The following is a 26,548-nucleotide window of genomic DNA, read 5'->3' as shown; positions in this document are numbered from 1 at the left end:
TTTGTTCAATTTCATGTACATTTGTTGCATAAGAAATAAGAAGAGAAATCACCTATAAATTAACTAATAGTATTTAGACAATCTAAACTCTTAATTAAAATAGCTGGAGATGTATCATTCCGTCGAACAAAAATACGACCGTTTCGTGTCCACACATATTTGATTTTTTTCTCCCTTGCTTTAATCCTCGTAGCTGCGTGGAGGGTTTTGTTTGAAGGAGAAAGATGTTCACTAATATATATAGGAAATTTTGTTCCTCCTACTGTGTAATGTAACGGGTTGTGGTCCGAGCTTCGAATCCCACTCTACCGCAACTCGATAATAATATTGAATAAAGAGTTGTTATTTACCATTCGTTGAAAATGGATAAAAATCGCAAATATTTCTTAAAAAAAAAAAAAAAAAAATTGTTATACACAGTGGCCGGAGAAGTGACGTCCAAAGGAAAAATGTAGGTGCCTTATGTTGAGGGCTATTCGAATCACCACATGTATGTTCCGCGATATTGCACGGTTTTCGAGTTATGATTTTTTAATTAGTTTTTGAAACAGGATCGATTTTTTTTTTTAATTTGTGGAAGGTTTTATTGAATTTTTTTTTGTATCTTATTTCATTTGAATTGTGCTTTTACGCATAATTCATTAATGAAACCTACAAGTTTTGACCTAAAATTGAGAATTTACGTTCGAGCGAGTCAGACTTTTTTCAACTCTATATTAAAAATCTAAAAAGGCGATTTCTTAATTTTTTTATATTTTTAAAAACTGCTCTAGACTCTTAGATTTCATGATAATACATTTTTTTTCGCTGGAATCAGCCTTCAAAAATACTGAGGCGGAAAATTCCTAAAATAGTTATTTGATAAAAAAAAAACATTTTTAATCATTCCTAAGGCTAATTATGATAGAAAGGGTAAGGCTGAGGGTAAGGTAAGATGATTGTGTGTGTAAACTAACAAAAAATAACTTAATAGCTTTGCGAGAAAATACCTTTTTTATGTTATTATTTCATTTTACTTTTTTTTTTAAATTTATTAATAAAACACAGTTGATTGTAATAAAAATAAATTTATTTACAAAAGGTTTTCAAAATAACGGCATTGAAAGCTGAGAGTCTAGAGCACTTTTTAAGTTACCAAAGAAATCGTCTTTTTAGATTTTCAATTTAAAGTTAAAAATTCAAGTCTTGACTCGCTCGAACGTAAATTCTCAATTTTAGGTCAAAACATTTGTAGGTTTCTTGTTATGAAGCTGATTTTTTTTATGCGTAAAAGCACAATTCAAATAAAATAAGGTACAAAAAAGAATAACCAAAAAAACCTTCCACAAATAAAAAAAAAATTATAAAAATCGATCCGGTCGAATAGATTTGCATGTTGGTTTAATTAGTGTCCTGGCGAAGAGACGGGTACGTCTCGAAACCGGTAGACATAGAAAAGTCGGTAAGTGGTTATATACAAATATTTAGTAATATTTATTGATGTTCAATATATTCATAAAAACGAAAGACATATAATACTTCGAGCTAAACCATACCAATCCATCTTCATCCCACACTGCTTAAGTGGCGAAGAGATCTACAAAAAGCCGGAAGATCTATCCCAAAAAATTCCAAGTTATGTGACGAATTGACTAATCTACACATTCTAGACATTGGGGCATAAAAACAAAAGTTCATCTTAGAAGATAGCAAATTTTGACTTGGTGACATGGTTGGGAACATGAAAATAAATTGATTGCAACAGAGATGGGACATCACTTATAGCATTAAATATTTTGAAAATGCATATTTTATTTTATTTTATTTATTTCGAATACAAACAGATGTATAGGTTAAATGAATATTTAAAAAAAATATATAGATATAAAATGTAAACATAGTAGGGCCTGCCATCCAATTATATGTATTCACTAAATAATACTGTAATAAAGCGACGACGGCTTGAAGTTTAAACTATATAAATAATAAATATACTATATATTAAAATAAGATAAATATGGACAAAACAAGGAGATAGTGGAAAGGAAAAGAAGGAAATTGATAAGGAGTGGTAAAGGATGATTGAAGGAAAGTGAGAGTGGAAAATTGCATTTGATTTATTGATTAAACGAATTATGAATGAAGAGCATGAATCAAGCCTATTAATTCTCTTCTGTACATATTGTATGGAGTGTTAAATATATCAAGACTATTAATTTTTTTGTTAAATGTTTCACATATACGAGGGATTGTAGAATGTTTCCGATGATTAGTTTTAAATTTACGAATATAGAAAATATCAGAGAGTCTAGTTGGCCTGGAGGGGACACGGTAAGCAAGTAGATTAATGAGTTCCGGGGAATCGAATTTATTATTGACAATTTTATAAAGCAGGATCTGATCAAACATATCTCTTCTGTGTGCTAATGAAACAAGGTTATAAAATTTTAATGAAGCTAAATAATTTGGAAAATGCAAATGAAATTTGTATTCTAGTTTTTTCAGGAATTTTTTTGAACATTCTCGATTCTATTAATATTTAATTTATAAACAGGAGACCAGATAGCAGTGCAATATTCAAGATGGGGGCGTACGTATGTTATGTAAAGCAATATAAATGAACCTAAATTTTTAAAAGATTTACACAGCCGCATGATAAATCCAGTCATTTTGTATGCCTATATATATAAGGTCCATCTCAGTTCTACGTTTCTCCAATGAAGAGATTGCTCTATTTCAAAATAGGAATAATTACCCCTCTGTAATCCGAGCAACCATGCCACTTTTCTTAGAAAACGGTGTTGGACAGACTCGATATGGTCAATATGAGTCCTGTAGAATGGAGACCAAATATGGGAAGCGTATTCTAGATGGGGTCGAACTAGTGTTTTGATGGTATTAATATTAGTTAAGTCTGTCGTCATTCTATTTATAAAACCGAGAAGTTTGGGCGATTTGTTTACATTATTATCAATGTGTTCACGCAGGAGAGTTTACTATACAAAGTAATGCCAAGATCCTTTTTGACGAAATCATTGAAAAGGAAAAATTATTTAGTTTGTAGTTAAACTGTATAGGTTTTATTCGTCGCGAGAAATATATTGTTTTACATTTGTCAATGTTATGCATCATTCATTAAAACAATGAATATCCTGTTGAAAAATGAAACAATCATTGTGAGATTTGATAAGTTTAAGTATTTTTTTGTCATCGGCAAAAAGCCAGAACTTTATATTTTGAAAAACATTGATAATATCATTAATATGTTTTATTTATATTTTTTATTGTTTGAATCAATGTATTTTCAGGAATTCAACCATAAAGAAAGAACCTAGGTCCTTACTTAAATTCAATATTTGAAAACTAACCGTTTTTAGTTCTGGAATTTAATCACAAACAAGTACCTAGGTACCTACTTATCAATGAAAAGTCTTTTTCTAAGCTAATAGCAGGCAAGCCAACGTTCGGGCAAGACAACGTCTGTCAAGTCTGCTAGTTAGAATAAATAAAAAAAGTATAACGTTCAATAAGAGAAAGGAACAAACATGAATATTGTCTTTAAAATCCGATACGGGACATCTTTCGTGATTTAGGATGGCTATTAAGATGGCGTAATAGTGGAACGTAACGATTTTTTTAGCAAAACGTGACGAAAATATTGTACAGTTTACTTATACAAGTAAATAATCTTGTTCGCTGAAGCCTTATGAAAACAATTTGTTATGCTGGAATAGGAATTTATTGTGGCTGCGAGCCAAATAGCTCGACAAACAAATCTCGGAGGAGCGCTTTAGCGAGCCTCCGTAAAACATTTATTCGTTACGTGTGGATTGAATAATATTACGAATGTTTTCAAAGTTTCAAGGTTAAGGTTTGTGCCATTTAACTAAAGACACATTTCGTGTTAACGTCCTGTTAATCGGTGAAGCATTTGCAGGGTAAAAGTGCGGTATTTGTAAGGAAAATTGGTAGCTTAAGGAGGGGAAGTGGAGAGCAGCGGAAAAGTGGAGATTGGGCGGGAAAAGGAATGGAGAAAGGCGGGAAAAGAAAATGGCAACTGAAGAAAATAAGGGGATCCGCGTTAAAGGCGGGAAGGTTTGTCTTTACATTGTTATTTATGCAACAGTTTATGCAAGAAAATCAATTTTTAAAATCAAATATCATGTGTCAACATAAGTTGTGTCTGTTTTTTTCCAAATTAATTAAATTAAAATAAAATGGTAATGGTTAAACGTCATTAGAAAGAAAAATTTCCGTTCTACAAGATACTGTGTTTTGCTTTTACGTTATTATTCTTAGTCTTAGTGGTGGGGGTCAGTGCTATGCAAGCTCCTGACGTCACTGCGACCTGTGAAGATCTATTGTAACGGGTCCCCGTGAATACATGAATTTGTTTGAATGAAAGTATAATTATTTGAAATTCATCGTTCATCGGTAGACATGTGATGATGATACAGACGACTTCAGTATCTGGGTAGCTGCGCGGACACCAAATGGATACGAGCCACGCCGCGCCGTCTAAGTGCCTTTCATGACCTAGTGCGCACTGGGAAGAGTGAAGCAGAAGCAGTGAAGATACTATGAATGACGCAGCTGACACTTTCTCCGGACCGGTTTCTAACTTTACTATAATATAATACACCAACACACTGCACATGTGATGTGCCTGTTAACGAAACGCGGACTGTTTTTTAAATAACTAATTTTATTCAGTTTTGGTTGGAAATATTTGAAGTAAGGAATGGAGCACGGAAATGGACCTACCTTTGATGCTATGAAGATGTTCTTCTATTTTGGGCACTGGATGATAAAAGTTCACTTAAATTGTGATATTAAACAATTAATTATAATAAGTTGAACAAGGACGGGGACAAGGACGAGTTAAAAAATTATCTAATAATTAAAATAAAATTGTTAAATGTAAGACGGTGATTTATTCTAAAACTACTATTTTTGTCTAATAAATAAATAAAACAAATTTAACTAAAATAAAATAGATCATGTGATTTGATTTATAAATATATACTACTATTTGCAATCAACCGATTGTAATAAAAATAAGTGATGTTACGATTTCTAACATCCCAAAGATTTTAATGATAATGGGACGCACATTTCTGAATATTTTGTAAAGTTAATTATTGGGAGTTATTCGTTTTCGATTGTCTTTTGTGTGAAAATAATTTAATTGAATTTATTGGTAGCAAAATTCCTATATTTCTGCTATAAAAATACACCAAACACAATCTCATGGACAATAATTGGCAGGTAGGGGATATTAATGTTCGGGTAGGATAATATATTATATGCATGTGGACGTATATTGGCCAAGGTAAGAATAATTAAAGATACATTAGTAAATGTCACTTAACTATATGTTAAATGTACAATGATGTAAGTACCTAAGAATCTTGTTTGCAAAATAACCTTTTTTATTTATTTATTAATACATCAACGGTACAAAGAGCCTTTTACAAAAAAATGTTTTACAGAAATAATCACAGCCGTGCACAATAATTATGTAGTACATAATATGAAATATAATAGAATAACTAAAACTAAATAATTAAGTAAACATAAAATATTAAAAAAACAAAGAAGTAAAATAGAAACATAACATCTCTAAATGTATTTATTTTACAGAAACAAACAGTCGACAATGATATAATCTATATATATAAAAGGCAATGTTCGAATGGTTGTCCTCGATGGACTCGATAACTACCGGACCGATTTACGTGCGGTTTTCAGATAAATGTACATCTTTGCCGCGAGAAGGTTTATAGCTCATAAAATCTTCAATTTATTAAGCACAAAAAAAGTTAGGAGCGTAAATGTTTTTTGTATCCATCACCAGGGTTGCATTCGCGAGAATGCGGATAAAAAAATAGGATGAAGGTTATTTATTGTGTAAGAAAAAGCTGGTTTTTGAATGTTAATAAAAAACATTATTTTTTTATGTATCCCAATCAAATTATTTTGTTGAATTCCTTATAATTTCTACCCATTTATTTCTTATTACTGAATTTTTAGTAATACTAAAATAATATCGACTTACATTCGATACATTTTTAAAAATCGAATTCCTGACTAAAGTGCATCCCTGAGCAGAGTTTGATATTTGCTAAACGAATTCTTTATTTGAAAATAATGAATTATTTTATGTTTTGGAATTCAAACACAAACAAGTACTTAGGTACCTACTTAAATTAAATATTATTTGAATATTATTTTTAGATTTGGAATTCAATCATAAACAAATCCCACGGTAGGTACCTACTTACCAATCAAAAGTTACAACATCTTGTATACGTTTATCCGAACGGTTTTTACTAAAGTTTTTAAGGTATACTTAATTATGTTTAATCTTAAGAGGAAACGCGGTCCGACTTTTCTTCAGACAAACGTATTCACGTATTTTCTCTCTGAATTATGGCACAAGAGAAATGTTTTTTTTTAAATAACAACAAAACAATAAACTATCACGAGAGAGAATAGAACACCACATCACTATATCTTTGCATTCAGATCTCGCTTCCTCCTCATTCATAGATCTTCTCATGCACGCGCGCCGATTATTCCGACTTTTGCCATATCTATCTTTGAGTATTTGTTGAATTTGGTCATGCCATGTCTTTCTCGGTCTTCCTCTATTTCTGCATCCATCAATATTAACACTGTAAATAGTTTTAGCCGTTCTTTTGCTGTCCATTCGCTCAACATCTCCAAACCAACGCAGAGCTCCTTTCTTGATTTTGTTGTTAATGCTTATCTCAGCCTTATGTAATGTACGGATCTCAACATTTACGCATCTATCGTATATATTTTTACGACACATTTGCATGAGATATCGTATTTCGACAGCATTCGATTTTGTTCATTTAATCTATATGCGAGTATGAACTCAAATCTAGCAATAGCAAAGCATTGCCGGGTTCAGCGCGTAACATAAACAAGATACGGTTTAAAGACAGACCAGTGAAGTTTCTAAATAAAAATCATCAATACTACTACCCATTCTAGATTACGCTGATGTTTCCATGACTGATTTAAGCTGTAAGCAACTCGATAAACTTAAACGACTTCAGAATACATGCATAAGGTACATTTTTGGTCTAAGGAAATATGACTACATTTCTGATTATCGTAGGCAACTGAAATGGCTCAAAAGTAGACAGCGGAGAGACTATCACTCCCTCTTACTTCTGTTCAATGTACTTCATAGTCCTAACGCTCCTATATACCTGTGTGAAAAATTTCGACGCTTATCAGTTCATGGTTTACCTCTTCGTTCTCATTCTCAAGGCACTCTCTTAATACCCATACACAATTCCTCTTTCTTCTCTAACTCATATAGTGTCCATGCGGCTCGACTGTGGAATCATCTCCCATCCACCATCAAAGATGTTACTACATTATCTCTGTTTACATTATCACGTCTGAAGAAACATCTCCTTTCTCTTCCTTAATCTCTCATCCTTTCCTTATTCCTCTTTCCGCTTTTTTCCTTTTTCCCATTGAGTAATAGTTTTGATTTAAGGTAATTTATAAACAAATACGTTTATTTCTATTTTTATATATTTTTCACTTTTTAATCTTTTTTTTTCTTTTATTGAATATGTTCTGTAACTTGAATTATAAAAATAAAACGTTTATTTTATTGGTTGGTTGGAAGAAATTGCCATTTGGCAATAAGCCCGCCAATGTACAAATAACATTATGTACAAAAAGTTAAATAAATAAAAAAATAATAATTGTGGTACAACAAAAGGGAAATGAGAGAGCGGATGAACGAGCAAGAGCCGCAACTTGTAAAAGAACGGCACCTTTCTTCTCAGAATTTCCCCTTAGCTTTGCTAAACGCTGTATAAAACAAAATACGCAGCAGCGTTGGGAGGATCATTACCGCGCTTCTTCTGCAGGTAAAATCACTAAAATGTTTTTCCCAACGCTGGCTGATGCAGCAAACTTCCGTCATCATCACCAAAGTGCTTTCGAAACGACCCAAATTTTTACCGGACACGGAGCTATGAGAAGTTATCTATATAGGTTTAAATTAAGGAATGATGACTATTGTCCATGAGATGATATTTCTTTACAGAGTATCGAACATCTGTTATTTCAGTGCCCATTTTTCAGTTTGCAACGCCATAATCTTGAAGCAGAATGCAGGAAAGATGGAATATCCTCAACAGATATCCACACTGTAGTTAAAAGTAGTTATCACGCGCCATTGTTCTTGAACTTTGCAACAATGGTGATTGGACTCATAAAGGTAATAAACCAAAAACAGTGATCGAACATCCCATTTCCAAGACAAACAAAAACGATTTTTTCCGAGTACCTTAGCCTTGTACATGACACGTAAGGCTAATACAGAGGTCCAAATATATATAAAAAAAATAAAAAAAACAAAAGGGTATGAGAGTAAATGTAGAGGTGTGTGTATTTGTGTGGAAGTAAGCGTTCAGGTGTGTATAAGTGTAAGCATCATTAAATAGCAAGTGGGATCGTATCGCAGCCAGAATGTTTGAGTCTTAATTTATTTTTTAATAAATTAAGGAGCGTGTTAAATATGTCAATAGATGAAAAAAAAGCGTTACAGTTAGAGCAATAACGATAGAGAAAAGAGTGTTGTGCATAGTTAGTGCTACACACTGGCAAATGGAATAAATACTTATTACTTGTCCCGCGAAAGGGGACATTAAGATTAATTTTAAGATAACCATGAGAAAATCTTATGTTCTAAATATAAATATTTAAAAGTAAAGTTGGGAATAACAAAGTAATAATAATAAAAATAAAAATCAATTAATACAATATTAGTACTTAGGATTAAAAAATAACTTGAGTTTACTAAATTATTATTTACTGTGGTCTTTACTTTGTTTTTTAATATATTTTCATTAATAATAATAATAATCATTGATTGATTTGGTGTTTATTTTGTAGAACTCCATATTTAAACTTATAATTAGAAATCAAACACTGATTTGAGTCTACTGAACACTTTATTTTATTTTTACAAATATAAACATATAAAAATAAAAACTTCGTGACAATTGTTTCGCCTTATTAGGGCATTTTCAAACGAATGTGAAGATTATTTGGATTGAATGTCCTTATATAGTTATATAATTCAAGGTACTTAAGTAGAAAATAAAATTAATCTTATGAACTATAGCATGTACATTAATCATAATTGAGGGAAAAACCAATGGTTAAGGGTGAGGCTAAGTGTTTAATAGGTAATGGGGAATTAGGTATTTATATTTGAATTTCGGGGAAAATATAACAAAGTAAGTATTTATTGACATACAAGTATGTATTGTGAGATAATTAATGAAGCTTTATAGTTTTGTAAATTTATTTTAGTTTTGTAAATTTTATTGTAGTCGAAAAAATATCAATAATATAATAATTATATATAACAAAATATCAAATAATAACAATTGTCACGAAGTTTTTATGTTTATATTTGTAAAAATAAAATAAAGTGTTCAGTAGACTCAAATCAGCGTTTGATTTCTAATTATAAGTTTTAATAATAATCATAGTTTATTAACAAAAATAACAATTACTTTATCTACTACATGCACACTTAGGTAATAGATCTCTCTGGATCATGTCTAGTCTGTCTAACTAAAGGTACAACCTGTTTTAAGGCAGACATTTTTATGCAAAAAATAATCAATAACATTACTACCCACTTGTTAATTTATTATACAGTTATACAATATTAATTTATACCATTTATTATTTAAACCCAGTAACCAATTTTTTACGAATTTATTAAATTGAATCCGGGTCATGGTTTTCAATCTTTGGGTAACATATTGAATATTTTGGGGCCCAGAAACCTAAAATTTCTTTGCTCAGAGTTTGTGATAGACCCCATGACCCATCCTCTAGTTTGACTTCTGGTAGTGTGGGAGTGTTCCTTTTGGGATTTGATAGAATAATTTACTTTCACGAATATTATTATTCGAAAAATATATAATTGCCTTATATCTAAGGTCTCAAATTCCTCAAATAACTTGACGCTGGGGTACCAAAAGGGCTTTTTTAAAATTATTTTAATTATTGATTTTTGAGCAGGTTCGAGAGGTTTTAATATCATTAGATAGATCTACTACCTTTATTTATTTTTTCTTTGTATTGATAACCGTTTTCGATAAAAGTTGCCAGTTAAATAAGCCGATGACACCTCTATAAATGATCTCCACATTACTATTTTTTCATGTTCTTCATTATCCATAAATCATTATGAAAGTGCCATTTTTGTTGCTACGTTTCTCCAACCCGAATGTCCCGACGAGACCACAGCCAAATATGGCATCTGGCAACCCTACGCAGAGATATTTATTTATTTATTTTATTTGGTAAATCAACAGTTCTACATACATATTTATAGTAAACCAACAGATATAGTGTATAAACTCAGAACTAATAACAGATTTCCACATAGTTTACAAAGTTAGTAAAGAAAATATATTACAAATCAAATAAATACATATAATTTATACATATAAAAATGTTATTTTCATGTACTCGTAAATATTTTTCAATAATCAAAGAATTTTTTAATATTTATTTTAAGAACATTAAGTTACTGTAAATTGTGCGGGATTAGGACAAGAATGCTTGAAGAGAGGATAAGGAGGGGAAGGGAGATGTACATATTTATTATTATAATATCTACTAGTTACATAATGCATTTTTAGTGTAAATGTTAAATCTGACAGAGTGATGTTTGTGTAATCCATATTTTTAAATTTTGTATTGTGCACTGAAAAAGTCCTACGAAAAAAAGCATTTTAAACATACGATGTTATATACTTATTGGTACATGAAACAGGTGGTACCGTCTACAAATCCTGGCTGGCACATGTATTGTTATTAAACTAAGTAGTTCTGTACAGTCAACTATTCCTGTCATAATTTTGTAAAGCAGTAGTTGGTCCGCACACACTCTGCGGTATTGTAGAGAAATGATTCCATGGAAGGTGGAGGCAGTGAGAGTTGATACATAAGAAATACCGGTTTTGTATTTAAGGTACTTTATAAATTTGTTTTGAATATTTTCTATTCTAGTTATATATATGGCATACTGGGGATTCCATATCTGAGATGCGTATTCCAAATGGCTTCTGACAAATGTATAATATAATGCAACATACATTATAACGCAATAACAATTACTCTATACAGGTAAATACTATAACTATTATTGTCCGAACTGCCATGGATCCAAATAATTATAGTGCAATTAAGGTTCTCATAAACATGGCCTCCAAATAGACAAGAAAAGGGAAATCTTAGTTGACAAAACGTCACTTCAACAGCCAGTGATCTCAATCTGTCCACCATTACAAAATGTTTTCAAACGATGAATCATGGCATCACAGCACATTGAACTTTTAAATTAAATTGGTTTGAGTATCGTTATTACAAATTCATTGAAACAAAAAGTTATTATTATTGTTTATTGCAATACCAAAAATGAATTTTTGAAGTCATTTAAATTCAAAATAAATTCATCGAGGGATCATTTGCATTATAATCAATTGTTTTGTTTACTAAATTTATTGAAGCTGAGTGATAGGAGAAAATTGTTTGATCTGATCAATTTATATTATTTAACGTGCTTTCAATATTAACTTTTGTATGGGTACTATTTTATTGAGTACCATGTTAACGTATATACTTAATTTTGAAATGTTTTTAATTGTTATTATTTTTACTATTTTATTGGAGGTATAAAATAATTTTATTGCTCTTTGTATTTCATGTATATTTAATATAGTATATACAAATAATATATATAAATATATATATATATATATATATATATAGACTTAGAGTAAGTAAGTATATATATTTATTTTTTTATTTGTTTATTTTTACATAAATATATTATTTATATAGAAATACAGGGTGTTCTTTAAACCCTGTCACATCCGAAACCACGATGATCAGTATGGGAAAGAAGACATAATAGCATGTTTAAAAAAATACTTAGAACAAAGAATTTTTTTAAAAATAAAATATTTAAAAAAACAAATGGTTGCTTACTTCTGCAGGGGAGAAGTGAGGAGAGCATCCAACCCGTGAAATGCAAAGAATGAAATACTCTAATAACGTATTGCATAATGTTATAAGTAGCATAATTTGACCATAATTTAAAAACATCTTGAGTTTTAGGTACTGTCCTAATGTTCACAGCTTCACTGTTAGACGCGCTTACTCCTGGGCTCCGTTAGTTTATAGAAAATAAACCAATTATGATTATTATAATGGAAAACTTATAAAACAACATATATTTTTTATTTATTTATTTTTTTATTTTTTTTTATTTGGGATTTTTACAGCTATTACGTAAACAAAATAATTAGAAAAATCTTAACAATACTAAAGTCAATTAAAAAAATCCACTGTAAATATAATGACACATAATATATAAGAAAAGAAGTTTAGTAATTGTATTTGTGTGACGTTTGTATTCATGTGTGTGTAAATGTGAGTATGCGTGAATGAATGAGGGAGAGGATACATGTGCGCGTGGGAATGAATGAGGGAGAGGGTGCGTGTGTGTGGGTGCGTAAGTATGAAAAAAATAATTGTTTAAAACTTGTAAATTGTATTAAAAATGGTACAATAAAGAGCTCAGTAAAAAGTTAGAAATCTTTTTGTTAAAATTCAAATGACGAAATGATATAAATTGTATTTTTTTTTTAAAGTATGTTAAATTTCAAAATCGTATTCTGAAAAAAAAAAAAAAAATTTTAAAATTTAACTGCTACACATCGAATGAATAATGTGCGACGAGTCCTATACAATACGGAAGGTAACCACAAAATGCAGTAAATACGAAATAATGACAACAATAAAATAAGGTTTGACAATACGCGAACGTTGATTCAAAACGAACACACAAATGCATATTATATTTTTGCTTGTATATGTAATTTTTAATACTATTTAAATGTTATTTGTGTTTTTTTTTTTATATACTTTTTTTGGCTTGTATACATAATTTCAATACGTTTTTGATAAAAAAAAATTAACCTGTATTGGGTGTGCGCATATTTTGTTAATTAAAAAAAATGATTTTATTTTGTACTAGTTCAGTATGTATATATACATACATGTAATTTTTAAACTTTTTCAATTTTCTTTCCCAGATTGCATAGTGTAAACATTATTTTGAATTTATTTCCATGCCTAGTATTCTGTTTATTTTGTTCTTTTCAAGTATTTTTCATACCCTTTTTAATTTGTAGTATATCATAATTTTAATATTTCTGCTTTTGTAAATAATATTATAGTATAAAATTTAAAAACGTCTTTAAAAAAAATGTTATCTGTATGTCCCTAAATAAGTTTTTTTTTAAAAAAACTCCTTGGGAATATTGTATATAATTATGTATAATATGTTTTCAATATAATAAAAAAAAAAAATATGCACCTACATAATATATAAATAAGAATAACATATAAGTTGAATAGAAATGATTCGTATTATAAAAATCAGGTGTCACAAACAGTTGGCCCGCAGTACGGGGATACATAATTATATTAGAAGATCGTCTCACTATAAAACTTATATTTGCTCAGGGATAGAGAACAACGGAGAGGAGGATGCGGACAAAGAGGGCAATTTTATAGCAGGGTTCACATGAAGACGATACAATAGACGGCACAGTGGAAAAATACAACAATTCGACAGTAGTTCGAACGCGGAACGCTGCGAAAGTAGATTCACGACGACGTGACGCGCGCGGTGATGGCGACATATTTATTTTTTTAAACACTTAATATACTTATACAGTTTCCATACATATGCATAAGGGCGGGCATATTGCCTTGAGGCAATTTCTTCCTACCTACCCAAACCGTTCAATTTGAGAAAATCAGTGGTATATGAACATATTTTTATTTTTTTATTTTTTTTATTTGAAAATTTATTTATAAACCCTTACGGATTATTACATTCATTTTACATAAAATAATATATACATTTTTCATTTATACTCTGTTGTTCAAAATAATATTTTTTACATCTTTTGAAAAGTTTGTCTGAGTCTTTTGTTTAGTTTTGTCTGGTAGTTTATTGTATAATTTCAGTCCCTGGTTCATTAGTCTTGATTGTCCTTGTCTTGTTTTAGAAAGTTGTATATGGTATTTGTCTGATATTCTCGTATTATGTCCACGTTGACTACAATTTTTTACTAGTTTTAGTTCTTCGTATACAATTACATTAGTGGCTAATTTATGGATAAATTTTAATGATTCTAGTTGAAAGAGTTCAGTTATATTTAATTGCTTAGATTGTTTAAAAAGTTCTCCAGTTGCAGTTAAATAGGGAAGGTCATATACTAACTTTAATATTTTATTTTGTTTTCTTTGTAGTCTGCTTATGTCATTTTGATATCCTGCTCCCCATAATAGTTGCGTATAACATATTTTAGTTTTTACATAGGCTTCATACATTAGATTTTTTTTTTCTACGTTATTTTTTGTCCGTGGGTACATTATAATATTTTTATTATAAAACAAAACATTGATGTATAAATATATTTTTAAGAAATAAAAATTTACTAAATGTCTACATTATACTTTGAAAAGAAGAGCGGGAAAAGAGGGAAGGAAAGAGGGAGAAGAAATTAAAAACTCAAATATTCAGGAAGTGACATTTCATACGTAATTTGAATGTAAATGAAGAAAGGGCGGAGCGTCTCTGACATTAGTGGGTGAGTTATTCTATAATCGAGTAGCTACTACTGTGAAAGAGGAGGCAAAACAATTAGGGCGGTGAACGGGTATTGAAAAGGTTCTCTCGTTACTGAACGAAGAGATAGCACGTGCTGTGATAGAGGTTGGAAGAGCTCTCTCAGATAAAAATTTGAAATATTGTGAAGAAGTGATAGAATGTGAATGTTTCTTCTATGCCTGATACTGAGCCAGTGTAGTTGCGGGCGATATTCGTGTGCGTGTCCCCATGGTTATGATTTTCGATTCATTGTTTCTTATGGGAGCTCACACCATCCAAAAACCCATAAAAGTTCCCATTTTTATCTGCCGTCTTCGGACGTATGTGATACAAATATGAATTTTATTTATATATTTATTATCATATTATATACACCAAATTAAACATTTATATAAAGTTGCTTTGAGTATCTAACTAGGGTTGTAACCCCGTTTTAAGCCCATCAAAAAAAAAAAAAAAAACATTATTCAATACACGGAAAACAAAAATTAAGGTAGTGGACATAGTGAAAAACGTAGTAAAAAACACATTTAAAAACCCAGAAAAATACGCAGTAACAACAAAATACATTGTAAAAAATAAAGTAAAAGACATAGTAAAAAAGTATTAAAAAAAACATAGTAAAATATGAAGTAAAAAAACTAAGTAAAAAGTGTTTTTTTTTTAATATACATATTAAAAAACATACTTAAAAAAACATAGTAAAAACCGAGTACAAAGTAATGAGGATCTTCAAAAATTCAATCAATAAAAAAATAATTAATTAATTAATACTTGTATATTAGTACTTTTTGCTTTGCGTGTTCATTGATTGCGTTTACTCACAACACCGTTGAGTATATTAAATTGAAGACCTCGTTCTTAAAACGCCAAATGTCCAAAAATTTCCAAAACGGCATTATTGGATTTTATTATTCTCTGTCCATACAATCGTTTTTACAAAATATTAATTTCTAATAAAATCGCTGGTACCACAAATTCACTGTTTTTTTTTGTTTTTGAAAAGCCACTATTTTAATTCCAGCTACTCGTACAAATTTTTGTTTATTTTGCACTAAAAGCCACAAAGGTCCAAATATTGTCTAAAAACAGCAAATTTCCCACTAATGTTTTATTTCATATTTAAATATTTTAAATATTAAAAAAAAAACATTTTCTATAGAGTGCACTTCAAGTATTTCTACAACTTAATTAAAGACACGAAAACAATCGTTAAACCGTGGTATTCAGTTTAAACACTCTCCTAAAAAAATATTGGTTTGAGACATTTGAGGTTTTTAAAACAAGGTGTTGAATTATTTATTGTTTGCGTTTGCGTAAAGATACGCGGATTATTCAATCAACTCGTTTAATACAATGTAATGAAGTGATTTAATAGGAAAATAATTCGATTTAACTATGTTTTATTGAAAATGCAAAAACAACGTTCTATTTTTACAATTAAAATAAAATAATAATAAATATTGTTGATTAAACCAACTGGTCCTAGAAGAAGGTATAAAAAATGTGAAATATATTTAGGAGTGGCCTTGTAGGTGATATAATTCAATCAGATGAACCTCAAAGAAAGCTTTCAGCTTTTTAACTTCACAAAAAAATACTGGTGGAAAGATTAAAGAAATGTGGATGCTCATGACAAAATTGTGAATGTTACAGTGTGTAAAGTGGCCACTTGAGCCAGCCAATGACAGGTCATAAACCTTGTAAATGCCGAGACTTCCATATTTTCTTCTCTGAAATGTTCTTAATTTTTGTATTAATATGTTAAACATTTTAATTAGTTTAAAAACCCCGTATTTTAATTTTTGCAGTGATGATGTGGACCGTTCCAACCTTTTGGAGCAGTTATCTTCTATGAACAAACCTCTGCAGATTTCACTGAAGAAGATGATGAAACTAATGTCACAATGCCTGCAGGTATTTTACAGTTTGATTACATTAATCCATTTCAGATAATAGGCAATTATCATGTATTTTTTTTTACCCAAAAAAAATAAATAATCACAAGCCTATTGGTACTATTCTTATTAAAATCTGTTAAGAAATAAGGGAGATATAAAGGATTAAATTCTTGTAATTTGAATGGTGCCAAAAACAAACAATTCGTGACGTCATCAAATATGACGTCTTCGGATGTTTTTTGACGTCATCAGATTGTTTTCATCAATGTCAATGGATTTTATAGAGTATTGTAGATAGCTTCCTTTTTCTATGTGTCGTTTGTTTACATTTTTGGTGTCCTGGCACTTATCAAACGCTACCAGTTGTGATTTATAATTGTCACGATAAATTGATGATTCAATTCAATTTATCATTACCATAATAAATTAATATTTAGAAGAGGTTGAAAACCATAAAATAATAAAAGAAATTCGAGGTGTAAGATGTAATCCGTTTTCACTTTCATCTGTCAGTGCCTGGAACTGGAGTGTGGAGTGGATAAGGGGGGGCTTAAGATAATATGCATAGACAACTCTCCTAATATTTCTTTCTGTGGTCTATGGCATCACCAACATTAAAATGAATGCATTACTCGTGAACTTCTGTGACAAACTTTAATACCAACTTGAGAAACGATCATTTTCGAAAGACCTCATTTTCGAAACGAAAATAATGAATAAATTATTCATTATAAGGGTTTATATAAACTTTAGGAGAATCTTTAAAAAATCTTTTTTTTTGTAGAGTAGGTTAAATCCGATATTTCTTCCGAGTGATAATACCCTATTCTAACAGAAGGCAACTCAGTGGTTGTAAAATAAACCTAAATAATTTAGTCCGCCAAATTCTATTGGATGTTATAGTTCTCATCAAATAAGAATAAAAACTTTTTTACAAACAAGTAAATCAAACAGCTATTATTATTTTTTTATTAACATAAACAGCAAATCTGCATTTTACAAAAAATCATAATACTAACATATTTGGCTTAATTTTTTTTTAAAACATAAATTTCCTTCAACCCAAGATTTATAAAAAAAAAAAACTTAAAAATCATATAGAATTTATTTTTAAAAATTGACCTAAAAATTATAAAACATATTTAGTTGATAGTTTAAACAATTCAAGAATAAATGTAAAAAACAAATTAAATAATAAAATATTTTAAAGTAATATAACAAGAAAATCATAAGTTCTGTTTCATACAGCTGGGCAAAGTAAACAAAAAATTGTATACTTATGAAATGCATAAATAAATAAATATAATTACCATTCACCATCTTTGAAAAAGTTCAAAATGTTTGTTCTATAGGAACAATACACAACCCGGCACTAAATATATCAGATACGTGGGAATAACTATTGCCGAGTTCATGAAGTCTGTTTAATACGCCAGTACAAGTATACACTATCCGCGAATTGTTGCTACAACATTTTTCCAGGCACCCTGAAGTTGATGAGAGATAATAATTCAGGAAAATTCCATATTGAAAAAAATCAAAATATGTTTTTCAATTACAGTCAAACAAAGATTACTTCAGTGTCAATCAAATGAGTCAAAAATCACTCTCATTTAACAAAAATTTTTTTTTTTAAAATTCATATTATAGGATAGTGTTAGTTATAATATTTTAAACATCTTTTGTAAAGGTTGTTTAAGGCTTTTGTTTAGTTTTGTCTGGTGGTTTATTGTACAATTTCAGTACATGTTAAAAATAATCACGAAGTAAGTGCTTCAAATATAAATTTTATGATTAGAGTATTTGTTTAAATTACTTTGTAAATAATTTTGTTTTAGGACATGCTATAAATAATAAAAATCGGTCCAAATACACGACGCATGGGTCCCATTTCAAAAATAAAAATTTATAATGGGTCCTAGGTAATAGATATTGCAATATATAAGCATGAGTATAAAGTCAAATATAGCACTTTAGTATTTATCACTCAATCTTGCTGCCCGTTTAACGTGTTTATAAAGTTTCGGGAACATTTTTGGTGTTAAATAAATACTAATAATTTGTACTAAAACTATTTTATCAGTCTGTAGTAATCTCGTATCAGGGCCTCGATTACAATGAGATGTTAACATTTAATTTTATCTACAAAGTATAATTAAGTTTTCTGAATGAAAAGCAAAATATGCGTACTTTTTTTTTAAACATACCGATGAAGATATTTTAAATGTTCATGCAAATATACTCATTTTCGTAAACAAATATGGGCTTTTCTTTGTAGACAGTCGAAGATAACTCTGTTAACTTCCCATTGTAATCGGGGCCCTGCTCTGATCTGATCAGTTACAGTTGACCCATGACGGTCAGACAGAAAAATAAATTACCTATATTTATGTTGTTTAATCGTGTTGTCAATTTTAAATGCAAGGTCAATTTTAAATGTAGCTCGTAGCAAACGATTTGAGGGGAAAATGGGGAAATCAATGTAAAAATGTTTAGTTATTGGTGTGGAAAAATTCAAAATTAAGAGAAAATACTAAGTATTAACTCCTTGAATTATTTGTCAAAACGTTTGACCACAAAGTAAATAATGGTATAATATATTAGGCGACAGCTACTCTTGGTAAAAATCCTGAAAAGGGATTTCTAGTGAGGATAAGTCGCCCACGTAGTGGCTGGTTTGCATTTGCCAAATAACCTTCTAGCTATGCAAGAGTTTCCGGGTTCGATTTCTGATAGGGTCGACGAGAATTTTACTGTCGTTTGTCTTGATACCTGAGGGGTAAGACTTATCACCTTGCCAATAAATAACGGATTAAGAAACGACGACGTTATTGGACGAATAAATATCTGGAGCTCTAGTCCATACTCGATCGAAACGAAATACCGATTATTCAACTCTTGTATAATGCCAGCACTCCTATTTAAGTGCAAATCTTGGCACCTTGCCAAAACTTAAAACACCAAACTTCTGAGTTTTGAGAGTAAGTGTTTGAGGAGAATAAAAGGTTTAAGGTGGTTCGATTTCATAGAACCGAGAACGGACGCAGCAGCCTCCTATAACGAACGTTTTGAGGATGCGGCGGTGGATTTGGTTTGGAGACATGCGTTTCTTTACAACTGCATCTTTCTCCGTCCTAGAAGGCAGTCGATGACGATTTTTCGGCTTTATTCAGCGTAACTAAGGGACGCGGGATTGAAGTTGGAGGAAGCAAAAGTGCTGGCTGACAATAGAGTCTCTTGAAGGCGTCCGGTTATGTTCACATTCGCCACCCGGAAGTGGATTTGAATAAAGGAGAAGAAGAAATTATAAAACAAAGACCCATAATTTTACAATTAATTTATCTGTGTGATAATTTTTCTGAAACAGACGTGAAAATATTTAAATAATTTCAGCAATTTTATAATAATGATTATGCTTGAACTGCCGAAAAATGTGTGAACTAAACTGTCGGAAATTCAATTTGTTTGATAAAATTAGCTCTGGTTAATTCGTAATAACTTCAATTCATATTTGATTTAAAACCGATGAGAAGTCACGATCAATGGCTTTACAATCCGTTGTGAGTCTTGGCTTCTTTCAACGTTTGACACCATCTCTCTCTATCCTGGCACGTACTTCTCCAGACCCTGATGCCGATAGCATCCACGCCCCGCTGCACCGCATCCAGCCATCGGAGTTTAGATCTACCAAAACATAATCTACCTGAGGGCTTTGTGTGAAGTATTTGTTTGGGCACCATCGCCTCCACATTTTAATAAATCGCATGTTGCTCTCATTGTAGATATTATAGAGTTTTCGGTTGACCAATAAACTTTGCATTTATTTTATAAGCAAATGCAACAACGCCAACGTCTTTAGATCAAATAATCAATATTTTTGTTAGAATTATGAGTTAAAATGTTATTAATGTCAGTTCTGAATTTGTAGGTGGAAGGCGTGGAGAAGATGATTTTCTCTTCCCGACAAATCGATGCTTCCGGAAGACGCGAGGGAAAACGGAAAGCAGCGGAAGAAGAAAAAGGAAGAGGGATACTTGAGAATAGTCCCCTCACACTCCTCAGTGGAATTCTCCCAGGTCAGTTTTTGTTATCTTCACTATGATTAAGAAATCATCTAACAAATAAATGTAATTATACATACGTAAGATGTAAAGAAAGTTTTTCCTCTAAGAGTTACAAATTGGGACCTCCAGTCTCGACACAAATTTGAGTCTCGAGACTATGACGAGACTCGGAGACCAGGAGCCTTATGCTGGAAAGAAGTACATTTTGTCACCCACTCGACAATAGTCGATTGGGCATCTCGATTGTTTTGCCATAATGCAATTCTTGAAAACCCTCCGATAATTTTATTACAAAGACGAATGAGAAAGTGGCAACACTAACAAATCCGTATTTATCTATAGCTCTCCTGCCACACGTAAACTTTTATTGTTTCTTGTCAGACTTCTTCCGTTGAATATTTTGTGTGTGAAATATTATAAAAAAATAAAAGAAAATGTTTTACTGAGACACTGCAACATTGATAATTATTATTTGCAAAGGCCATAACACAAATCTACATGTTCTAAGAAATATTTCATATTTATTTCATGGATTTTAAAAACATATTGTATAATATATATCTTAAATGCGTATTTTGACGTTGACAAGCGATAAAATAATATTGAAGTCATGTTTCTAGTGAAATTTCATTTGATAATGGATTAAAAATAAGTACAGTTATATTTGTTGCACATTTTTTGATACGTAATTATCATAACATTGACCAGTGTTGTAAATTTTAAGTTAAACTACAACAAAAATACCTACTCGTCATTCAAACATGAATGCCGAGCGTTTTTAGTGCTCAGAAAGAGAACACTAGAACAGTAATTGAAATGCGGCAAAGCAATTGCCTTTTTTTTTCTTTATTAGGGCCTACTACCAAAACTTGATAACATCGGCCAAAAACAAGTTACATTTATAAGCATAAGAAAAACATAGACAGACAGGAATAACAATATACATACAAACAAAAGACAAGAAAAATATAAGTACAGGAATAACATCAAAATATTAATTGTAATAATAAACACATATCCAAACCAATAAAAATTTCAACATAAATTGAAATTGGCACTAACAGAAAAACCCACCAAAACCTGATAGTGCCTATTTAACAGAAAATAGAAACTTACAGTAAAATTAGAAGGAAGATAGAACTTAATAACTAGAAAAATTACAACAAAATAATCAAAATATTAACTAACTTAATCTTATATTAATGATAAATTATAACTATTAAAATTAAAAATTAAACGTTGGAAGTAATAATCACAAAATATTTTACATAAACCTAAAAATGTAAGATAAATTTATTGTAAAAAAATAAAGAATTAATTTAAACATAATTATTTCAATGACACAATTATTACAAATCATTATAGGGAACAGTTTGAACTTAAAAAAATATAAACAGAATTGATCAATAAACAATTTGTACAAGAAAAAAATTGAGATAAATGAATTGGAAAGGTTATAAAAAACATAAGTAAAATATCAAATATTTTTTTCCTCCTAGTCATTAAAGGACATGTAAAAAAAATGTGATTAAGATCTCCAATGCCTCCACATTCACAGGCATTGGAGTCTAAAATTTTAATTTTAAAAAGATGGGACGGAGTGCAACAGTGGCCAGATCTGATACGGCAAAAAGTTACAATCCTAGACCTATTGAGATTACACGCGCTATTGTACCAAGGTTTGGAGGGAATATCATTAAAAATTAGATTACTTCTGTTTTAACTGAGATTTTTTCCCTTTCTATTTTAAAATGTTTTAAAACGGCAAAATCCATAAAATTGATGTGCAGAAAAATTACCCGAACGAAAGATTTTTAGTAATTTTATTTAAGAAGGTAAACATGAACAGAAAAAAAATATATTTAAAAGGAAAAATAATAAAACCGTTAGAGAAATTATATACATTTAAAAAGCAATATAAACATTATTAAGAACTAATTAAATAGATGAGATAAAAAAATTAAATAGATGACTGTTAACATAAAATAATAATCAATATAAAGCCTTGTTACATATTAGCCATTTAATTATTTTCTTAAAAGTTTCTTCAACATTTTCTTTTAAGATCTGTTTAGGAATCTGATTGAAAATTTGAGTAATTATATAATAAAGTGTTCTTTGGCCATACTTGTTTATAAACCTCCGTACTGACAAGCCTTCGCCTTGTATTATGTGTATGTTTATACCTTTTCTGGTAGTTACTATCAAATCTTGCTTTTTAAAAAGTTCGGGTACCTCTTCCTTATCAATTCTAGCTGATATTTAAATCATTTAAGAGCCGAGTTTTGTAAAGATTGTTTTTTTTTTCATGTTGGTTTTACAAGAAAGGCCCCAACTGGTAATACCATACCTAATAGTTTATTCCGCTTATGATTGATAAATAAGTCTTAATGTTTTTATTGGTACAAATTTTTTTATTCGAAACATACTGCCTATAACTGTCCTTAATCTTTATCATAATATGGCAATACCATTATTAAATTAAAATTAAAATTATGAAGACTGTTGAAACTACGAGATACATACGAGATACATACGTAATAAAATAAATATGTGTATATTTATGTTTTTCCTTTTTTTTAAAAAATGTTATTACTATTTTATTTTATTTTTACATCTGAGCATGTTTTTCATTCTTTATTTCAATTCTTAATTTTTACGTAACTCTTTCAAATTTTCTCCGTCTTTAATATTATTTCCATTTGTAAATACTCACTACAAACTACAAACTTTAAAATATCTTTTTTTCACTTAAATTTTAATTTTTAAACAACTTTCATTTATGTTTTTCTTTTTTCTTCTCTTTTTTATACTTTTATAATTAACCTAACATATAATTGCTTTATAATATGGAAACTTCACTGGTCCATTAGAATTAAGTCTAATTGTGTAAAATATTAAACTTTGTAACTGTACTGTATGTTTCCTAAATAAAAGAAAATAAAAAAGAAAAAAAAAGAAAAAAACTATATTCATTTGTTTTGGTGCTGGTACACGCTTATAACTGTCCTTAATATATTACATAATTTGGTAATGTGTTTATCCCATTTAAAAAAAAAATAGTAATGCCCAAATACACATATTCGTTAACTACACCAAATTTTTCACAGTTTTATAATATGACAATACCATTATGAAGACAGTAGAAACTATGAGATACTATATTCATTTGATTTATGCTGGTACATGAGGGGATTTGACATGCATAATTTTAGTATTTTTTGCATTTATTTTAAGACCCATATCATGCGACCATTTAAAGCAAGGAATTGTAGTCTTCTTGTAATGAGGAAGTTCAGTGGTTTTTAAAAAAAAAAAATGTTAATAGACTGTTAAACTAAGTCAATTTTTTTTTAAATTTAATTTTTATATATCGTATTATCGGCGCTACGATTTTTCAAAGTTTTGTATTTCTGAAATAACTCCGCGTTTAACGTCAGAGGTTCATTTCCGCTTATTCTTATTCAGTTCTTCCCATTGGTCCAGAAGCGACAAGCAGGCCGGAAATCTTCCATAGCTCTCAGATCATAGGTTGATTCACATGAACCAGTGACGTCATTTAAAGTAGTGCGTTTTTATCAAAATATTTTTTATTATTTTTTATGTACATTTTCACCCTGCGTAAGAAAACATTTTTTGTATCCAATTTCCCGTAGGGCTGAAGTTCCTCATTGACTTTCCGCAATAGATGAATTTCTTGAGAAATTACAAGTGCCGTGTCATCGGCGTAAACATAATGCAAACATTATGCCAAAGCATACTTAAAAAATTTTCACATTGATGAGACGTAAGTAATATACAATAAAAGATCCAGAATAAATTTATTTATAAATTCCACTCTACCTGTTGTAAAACAATTCGGATACAGACGAAAAAACTATGTTCTTAATTCTGTTATATGCAAACGGCAATGCAATATCATTTAATTTATACCACACACGGATACAAACACATACGGGTACAATAACACTTAGTGTCCACTGACATTAGAACATCCTCTATTATTGCAAACTATTACCTTTAAAGTACTCCTTTTCCGACGATAATGGTTTTAATAACAGACCATTCAGCGGCAAATAGCTCCGCAAATGGATTTGGAGGATTGCTTTAATACCACTGCACCATTTCCTTCTTTTGTACGTGTTTTCCTTCAATCCGTCAGCGCTTAGAATCTTCTTGGGTTATCCCCGATCACTGGACTACGCAGTTTTTATCAGGTCATGGTAAATTTAATCAAAAATTATTTGTTTTAATATTGTTGACTCCCCTTCGTGCTGCTGCGGATATCCTAACCAATCTTCTGAACACATCCTGTGGTCTTGTCCCTTTCCCCTTCTCTATGATTACCGAATGGAGCTTCTCGCTACTATCCGTGGCCCTGTTATAGGTCCTGTCGGATATACAGATCTGGTGGCTTCTAAAAAGAATTTCAAGGCTTTTAAAAAGTTTTGTAATCATTTCGGCGAATTGATCATGTCCAATCAATTTAATCCCAAAGAATTCACTTCCCTCTCTTCTCAATCCAATGAAGTAGATATTATGTACTTCTGGATTACTTTCTTTCAGCACAAAGATGCTAAGGCTACCAGATTTTCTCGTTTGACAACGAGCAAATTTTCCGTGTATGTGGGCACCGCCAAGGAGACTTATGTCCTCAGATGCGGTGTGCGGTATGTGGTGGGTAAGCTGTACGTGTTATCAATTGAAACAATGAATTGGGTTGTGGTCCCGTGGCTAGTGTCTCGGACTCATGGCTCAACGACTTTTGCTCAGAGGAATTTCTCTTTCGTGGCTCCGAGAGTGTTCAATGTCCTAGATGAACATATTCAGTTCTCCAAAACGAAATCCGTTTTCAGAAAGAGTGTACAGGTTTGGATTTTGTCTAAGGGAAGAGAGACTGCTGCTATTGCATAGATTTATATACTATTAAGTGTGTTGTTCAGATGTTTGTTGTAATGTGTGTTTATGTAATATTTTTTGCTATTATTTAATAATGTGCATGCTTTGACTTTCCATTATGTTGTATCCCAACTCAACACAGGGCTCTTGGCCTCATAGAGTTTGGGATACGTCATTATTATTTATGTATGAATAAATAAATACATAAAAAAGGGTCTGTGATCGAATCCCACTCTACCCGAAATCGATTCCTATTTTCTAATAGTGGCCCTCAAAATGAAATATTTGGGTATATCATAAAAACGCAAATATTTCTTATTTCCTTTAAAAAATGTATTTTGACATAAACGCAATAGTTATATAAATGTTTTTTAACTTGACTTGTTATGGCGCAACAGGCCGACTGGTGTAGAACGCACCAAAAACTAAAGGAATTTTTTACTGAAAACGGGGTGTTAAATACCTACGTATGGAGACAGGACTTGAGTGTGTATCCCCTCACACATTTCCTTTATCGGGCATAAACTGCCCGATAAAGGAAATGTGTGAAAAAATGAAATAAATAAAAATTCCTCTTTAAAATTCTAGACTTCCATATTCCCTTCTCAAAATGTTTTCACTCTCTGTTGCAACAAATTTAGATCTAAAAAACTCCCTATGGAGGAAATCCAGCCTATGTACAAAAATTTACACTTATTAAAAGAAAGAAAAAGTCATTTGAAACTCTTTATTATTACCTTCATACCGGCACTTACCAGTACTGGTAAGGGTTTAATTTTTTTTTTCAAGTTACCAGTACCGGTATGAAAGTAAACCCGAATAAGATATTGTTAGAAATGGAATATTACAACCAGAACTATCTTCTAAACAAAAAAAAGAATACATTTTTATAAAAAAAGGTTTCAACTAAAATATTTCAATGAATTTTTTTA

General features: G+C 30.4%; 1 protein-coding gene across 5 annotated transcripts in view; it reads left to right on the top strand.

Annotated features, from left to right (window-relative positions):
• LOC148272329 (uncharacterized) overlaps positions 1 to 26,548 on the top strand; it is an 88,677-nt gene that overhangs the window by 40,490 nt on the left and 21,639 nt on the right. For all 5 annotated transcript variants that reach the window (XM_088240187.1, XM_088240185.1, XM_088240189.1 and 2 more), the window contains exons 3-4: positions 16,564 to 16,669; positions 20,582 to 20,729. In XM_088240187.1, coding sequence (XP_088096313.1) covers positions 16,564 to 16,669; positions 20,582 to 20,729 — 254 coding nt within the window. The remainder of the gene's footprint in view (positions 1 to 16,563; positions 16,670 to 20,581; positions 20,730 to 26,548) is intronic.

This window comes from Micrasema longulum, unplaced genomic scaffold (genome assembly GCF_059751315.1).
Source record: "Micrasema longulum isolate JH-2025_06_02 unplaced genomic scaffold, ASM5975131v1 h1tg002375l, whole genome shotgun sequence".
Lineage (NCBI taxonomy): Eukaryota > Metazoa > Arthropoda > Insecta > Trichoptera > Brachycentridae > Micrasema > Micrasema longulum.
This window is presented reverse-complemented; position numbering and strand designations above follow the sequence as displayed.